Source organism: Glycine soja, chromosome 7, assembly GCF_004193775.1.
Source record: "Glycine soja cultivar W05 chromosome 7, ASM419377v2, whole genome shotgun sequence".
NCBI classification, from domain to species: Eukaryota; Viridiplantae; Streptophyta; class Magnoliopsida; order Fabales; family Fabaceae; genus Glycine; species Glycine soja.
The window spans coordinates 13,175,710-13,182,851 of record NC_041008.1 but is presented as its reverse complement, the minus strand read 5'-3'; the positions used below and the strand labels follow the sequence as shown (position 1 = coordinate 13,182,851).

At 29.7% G+C, this 7,142-nt stretch overlaps 1 protein-coding gene across 1 annotated transcript; it reads right to left on the bottom strand.

Moving 5' to 3' along the window:
* Positions 1 to 284: 284 nt before the first annotated feature.
* On the bottom strand, positions 285 to 1,669 carry LOC114418792 (FCS-Like Zinc finger 3-like). The gene is made up of 2 exons (XM_028384305.1): positions 1,429 to 1,669; positions 285 to 875 (listed from the first exon to the last, which is right to left on the bottom strand). The coding sequence occupies exons 1-2, from the start codon at positions 1,602 to 1,604 to the stop codon at positions 704 to 706; spliced, it is 348 nt and encodes a 115-aa protein (XP_028240106.1). The 5' UTR covers positions 1,605 to 1,669; the 3' UTR covers positions 285 to 703.
* Between the last annotated feature and the right edge of the window lie 5,473 nt (positions 1,670 to 7,142).

Sequence of the window (7,142 nt, the reverse complement as noted above, 5' to 3'; positions counted from 1 at the left end):
AAGATGCAAAAATTGACAAATTAAACCTCCGATTAATATTTTTTCATATGCTAGAATATTCCCAAATCAAATCAAAAGTTACCCTGTAAGCAAAATTCTAAGTTACCTGTTTTAGGATCCAAACTCTTTCTATTTGGACAACTACTCGATTGTTCAATTGAGACTTGAGTTGCTATGAGAAAGAATTTTCAGTGGCTAAGGGATATTTTCATTATAAGGAAAACAAAATTTGCCATGATGGGGACATGATGTTGGAAGACCTTAACAGTTTCTACTCATCTAGATCTCCGATGAAGTGTCTTTGATACTTTTTCTCATTGCCTCGATTTTCAGGAAAACAAAACGGCATCTCAATATGAATATCCATGTTTTTTTCTTATAGAACATTCAAAGCAGGTAGAGTAAAAGAGTATTAAAAAAAAGGTCAAACCAATATTACGAAAAACAGAAACAAAAGTAGCCAAAATTCTTTGTTGGGTTTTTTTTTCTCCCAATGGAAAACCCAACTTTTTTTTCTTTACAAAGGCAGCGAATTGAAGATTCATCCCGGGTTATCAGAATCTTCATGGATTATTGATGATTGCACTTCTTCCTTTGGAATTTTTCCATTTCCAATATTCAATCTTTTTTTTACTTCAAAAATTGGACACTTTCCCCACTCATCATCATCATCATGTCATGATTATTCTTTGTTTGATTATGATTAGGCCACTGCAACTGTGCCTGTTCTTACAGCCTTATTGGGTGTGGAATTTTGATTGGTCTCTGATTGTCTCACACCCCTTTTGGAAGAAAGCTTCCAACTTTTCTCCTTTGCCTCATCAATCTCTATTTGCTCCTGTCTGCACTCTTTGCTACAAAATGGTGTGTTCCCTCTGCATAGCAACAATTCCAAAATACTCATTAAAAATTAAAAATCAAAACAATTAGATCAAGTTTTCAACCAATCCAGAATATAATAAATCTTTTATTTTTCATGAAGTAAGAACGACTACATGAATCTGAGTATCTCACAACGTTGCTTGTTTGAGTCCAAAGACCAAACTTTATGAAATATTAATTGCATTAATCCGGCCAATAGGAGAAAAAAATCAACAAAATTCTCAAACTAATCAAAGAATTATCATCTTGTGCTTTAGTTCAATAGTTGCTTAATAATATTATTTTCTTTGGCCTTTCAAAAATAAAACTAATCAAAGAATTATTGCATCTACTTTTTTCTAGATCTGAAAAAACTAATTAAGGTCTACAACACAGAAAAAGAAAAGAAAACTTAAGCTCCACATGAAAATTCAGTGTAAAACTAATTTTTTTACATAAAAAGTTGATCAAATCAACAAGATTCATCATCTGGGGTATCACTAGCTGGCTCATAAACAGATGAAAGTTGTTTGAGTGATCTGAATTGAATGAAAAATGAGCTAATACCTGTACATGAAGATGTCACGATTTTGGCCTAGTGGTTTTCTGCAAAGAAAACAAGCTTGGAGGAAGTGAGGCTCCTCATAGTGGTCTTCACTTCCAGCATAGTAAAACATTCTAGATCTTGGAGACGGAATTGAAGAAGAAGAAGATGGTGAAGGAGGGGAGGGAAAGGTAGCCATAGATGAGTGATGAGAGAAGGAGCTAGAAAAATGCAGGGAATGGAACCGAAGAACAATGGCTATTATATATATAATGAGAGGTTCACATGCATTAGATTATATAGGGTAGAGCACATTGCAGAGTATGCTCCTGCTCCTCACCAATCATGAGGTTTTAATATTATATTAATACTATGTTTATATTATACTTTAGCTTCTTAGGCCTATTTTGTATTTTTCTACTCTCACAGAAATGCTAATACTTGAAGTTTCTTTTAAGTTGCAAAACATAAGAAATTGGTCCACTTCTAAATACATAGGGTTTTCTCTTTTAAAGTTTTTTCTTTTAAAAATATAACTATTACTTCAATCATATTATTATCTACTTTTAATTATATTTGTTTTAGTGTAAAAAAAATACATTTTCCTTTGAATTTTTTTAAAATCTAATAGTTATTTTTTATGCTTTAATAATAGGTATTTCATTTTGGTTGTTTTAAGACAAGGGCGTGAATTCTTTTAAATTATGTTCTCTCTCTTTTTTTACAAAATTAACTTTTGATAGATAAATAATTCATCCATTTACATATATATATAATTGTATGCAAGTGCATGGATAAACAATAACATTCCATTTTTCATAAAATAAATTAAAAATAATTTTATTTAAAAATAAATAGAGTTTTAGAAAAATAATGAGGTTTTTATAATTAAATAAATAAGAAAAAATATTTTTATTAATTAAAATAATGGTTTTAAGGTAAATAAAATAAATATATATTCTTAGAAGATAAAAAATAAGTTTTGTTTATTCATTTGATAGAGAGTAAAATAAAGTTTCTATTTATAAAATAATAAAATAAAAAATAGAGTAAACAATAGACTGAGAGTATCCTAGTTATAAATAGAGATATATTAGGTCAATTTTATATTTACGATATGTCTCTACGCTTTCTCTTGCTCTCAAATTTGTTTTCTCTTCTTTCGTTCCCAAAATCTTCTCTTTTACTCAAACATGTCCCATTAAAAATACGATATCAGACTCTTTAACCATTGGATTGTCGTAAAATTTGAACATCAGGTTTGGAACTCATTTTTGCATATCCCCATCATTGGGATTTGTGATATAATGTTTGTGGTGAGAGAAATTTCTCTCTCATATAACTCTATTTTTCCCGCATACACCCAAATTTGCCCTAGTAAAACTACAATCCCAGACTCCCCAACCGCTTGATCATTGTGAAATTTGAACACCAGGTTTGGAACTCATTGTTTCATAATCCTGTCATTGGGATTTGTGATATAATGTTTGTGGTGAAAGAAATGTCCCTCTCATAGAACTCTCTTTTTTCTAGCATACACCCAAATATGTCTCATTAAAACTACAATCTCAGACTCATTAACCGTTGGATCGTTGTAAATTTAAACACCTGGTTCAAAAATAATTTCTGCACATCCCTACCATTGAGATTTGCAAAATAATGTTTGTGGTGAGAGAAACATTCCTCGTACGGAGACACTGAATAGGCTTCAATCCCTTATTCTTCTCTCTAATGCTTGGAAACCCTAGTAGAGCAACCAGAGGAAAAGCTTGAGGAATCTTAGGAACCGCTAAAGGCACTGCTATAGTTGTTGGACTACACACGTGAGCCCGCTTAGAGGTAAGGAATGAGTTTATTGTAATTAGGATTAAAATGAACATGTGTAAGGATTCTTAGAGAATCAAATTGGTATTTATTTTGGAACGTTCATTGTATTGTAATTCTACCTTTATGATTATAATTACGAGATTATTGTATTTGACGGACCAATTGATGCCCTGATGCGAATTGGTTGATAAAATTGAGTGTTTTTGGTGTTTTCATGTTTTTGACCTATGATTTTGATTCATTTGATTTTGATATGATTATGTGAAATTGTTTGACGGGTTTAATCATATGAACATAACATATTAATATTATTACCGTGTGACGTGTATATGATGCATGGGACATAATAATGTGTTGTCTTAGGATTATGGGAGTGTGATGAATTGTATGTAAGTGTCAAGTTGAGTATATGTTAAATTGTGAGGTTGCACATGTATTGAAATGTTATGGGCATTGCGTTGTGAGCTATGAACCGTACAATCACACGACTGTAAGAACCTTTAAGGGCGATGAGTTAATGCACGACGAGTATTGTGATGAGATCCACTGTGGGAACTTGACGACTTTAATCACTTTGAGGCATGACGAGTTAAAATTATTTTGAGAACAATTGAGGAGTCGTGTACTTTGTACAATTTATAGATAGAGTCTGTCTACTAAAATATTTTTTAGGTTGGACCTGAATCAGGATGAAGGGGCCCTGATGGACTCTTCGAGGTCTATGCCTTAGAGGTAAATACACTCAGTTTGAGTGTTCCTTTAAGCATGTACCGATCCCATATGGTTGGAGCATTCTTGCAAAACAACGTGACCCTGACTGGTCTCCCTATGATTTTACCTAGTAAGAGTGACCCGATTTACCAATGTGTGGTTTGTCTTGTCATGTACTCCTAGGCGTCCAATGAGATTTTTCATAGACATGATACCACATTACATATATATTGAGTCTTAGTATATTTGTTGCATAACATTTGTGTATTAATCGATATTGATTGGTTGAGTAATATTGTGTTCTGATCCTTGTGTACATGAATGATGTAAAAATATGTGAGACGTGTAGTGTTAAGATGTGATGTCACGCGATAAGTGGTTGAATGACGTGAGTTGTGTTTAAGTAAGTTGTATTTCATTTATATATGTATATCTATGTTGTTACATTTCTCTCTATTAATCAGGAATGTGATAACTCACTCCTTGTGTGCTGTTTGTGTTTGGATCTTGTGATGATTTCAAACTTTGTGTTAATGGGAGCAGATGATTAGGTGGATGGTTATAGAGAATCTCATGCTTAAGGATGTTGGAACACAATGCTCTCATAGGATGTGACATTGGAACTTGGGTTTTTGTATTATTTGCATAATGTTTTGAACATGTTACTTTATGTTATTTTGCTACTTAACTTATTTTCTTTTGTAAAAAAATTGGATGACCTTGTTTTGGGCCAAAGATGTTTTCATACCCTTATTTGATAAGTTTTTAATTTGGTGATTAATGCGAATGTGAACGTTTTACCCACTTGAACTTCTTTATGTTTATTAAATAAAATCATTTTAATTAATTCTGCATTTTCATTTATAATATTATATAAATACGTATGTTGGGATAGAGGGTATTACATCAATTAATGTGATACTGTTTCAGCTTAATCAGATGTCTTAGATTGAGTCTTGGATATGCATTTACCTTAAATACTTGGAGAGAGAGTTTTGCTACCCATAATGATCATACTCGACTAGAACATGATTGCCTTTAGTAAAGAATACATGTGGTCTAAACAAAAAAATTATAGATTAAAATTAAATAGTTGTTGCATATAAAGATAAGAAATATTATACTTTAAGTACATATGTGATAATATTTTTACTCTAATTTTATAATTTACAATAATATTATTATTTATAATTTTTAATGTATTTTTATCTTTCTCATTTATTTATTTTAGATAAAAAAAATGGTTATACACGATAGTGTAAAATGTTTTAAACAATTATTCAATCAAACTCATAATATATGGTAAGTTTTTTTGGCTTTTAAAATAATTATCTTAAAATAATTTAAATAAGGATTTGTTATTGGATAATAGTATAAAATTGTTATATACTATTAATGCATAGATATTAAAGTCTTATTTTTAACATTTCGTATACTATTATTTCTATTTTTGTTAGGATTAGCAATAATTTGAAAAATAAATCTGTTTTAAATCAAGATTTAATCTATGGTATTTTCCTTTTATTATCTTATAGTTTAATTTATTTGTCTGTAATTTGGTAGAATCATATCGCATAATTATAGGAAGGAAAGACACCACAATTACTACATTATTTTCATATTTTTTTAATATTTAAGGTTATTATACATAGATTAAAAAAGTTTAATAAACTAAAAATTATTATATTTAGATTAAAATGTCCTTATTTAATGTCCTAATCTTTGATACTTGTACTACTAGTGACAGATATTAAATAAGAGTATATTTGAGAAAATTGTGCTAATTAGACTTTGAACTTCTAAAACTTCAAATATTTTAGGAAAAAATTAAAAAGCTAAAACAAAAAATATAAGAATGAGGTATTACAATTTTATAATATTATATATGTGGTCCCTCTCAAAGCATAATACACACGGTTAGTTGATATTTGATACAAACCTTCTTAACAAATTTTAATACAAATATTAATTAAAAAACAATCAATATTATAGTAACTTTTAAATGAGTAAATAGAAAACAATGGCATAAAAGAAACATAAATAGCTGTAGTGATTAATTGCCCAAAACATAATTTTGATCAATATAATAAAATCAATCATGTAAATGTGTTAGATGGACAACTTGATTGGTAGGGACCATCCAAGTGCGTGCAATTGGTGGTGTACCAGAATAGCCCCCATTTGAATGATGGGCCACATATTAGTTCAAAAAATAATTTTACAAAATAAAAAAAGAATGGTGGTTTTTGGACGTCATGAAGATGAAATTCGAAATCTTTGGGACCAGTTTTTTGCACTATATGTACTTTTTCCGAAAAGACATTTCCACTTTAAATAACCTTTTTAATATTTGGTCATTTCTCTGTTGAGTATTTGTACTACACTCCTAAATGGGTTGCTTTTTTCACTCTGTAATTGAATCATGTCTCGACTAATGGTAAAAAGACCAAAAAAGAAGAAATTAAATAAATCATGTCTTCAAGCCGGTTCTCTTCACTTGGACTGTTCCTTAGGCAAGGGAATCCTTTTACTTTTATATTCAATTTTTTTTAGCTATTTGTTGAAACTGTGCTTGCTGGAATGAACAGAACGTGGCACTTGGGAAATGATGAAATGTCAAGTAATTAAAAGGCACAACGAGGATGATCAAATTTTAAGATTTTGTGTCATAGCAAACGTCTCATAACCTATGAAATGAGAATCTTTCTTTTGCTAGGTATGTCTTCCTAAGATACAACTTGCATGTGAGGCCTATACTCTACATATGACACATGGTTATATTAGAGGATTAATTCAAAAGGAAATGACATTTTTTTTTCAAGGAGATGATGATGTATTCTAATTTATTGGATTAGAGATGTTGAAATATAATTAGGAGATAAAATTTTATTATATAAAAAAAAGTTAGACATCATATAAATAAAAATAAGATTCATAAATATAAATTTTAAAATTTTAAGTTAATATGTGATATCAAACTTACTTGTGAGATTATTTGAGGATTATTGATATAAATCTCTCTAATCCTTATCTTTCTTAAACATTAATTTGACTTGTGATTTTTTGTTTTCGTTATCCAATGCACTAATCTTATGGGTTAAAGAAAATGACATATGTTTGAACTTTTTTTAATTTGTATTTTTAACATATAACTTTTCAATTAACTGTCTTCTATTGATATAATTTCTTATTACAATGA

What these genes read in the sequence shown, in the direction of transcription:
- LOC114418792 (XM_028384305.1), bottom strand. Translation starts at nt 1,604, where the DNA reads ATGGCTACCTTTCCCTCCCCTCCTTCACCATCTTCTTCTTCTTCAATT. An exon ending in CGTGACATCTTCATGTACAG is followed by an intron (nt 876 to 1,428) that starts GTATTAGCTCAT and finishes GTTGCTATGCAG; the next exon opens with AGGGAACACACCATTTTGTA.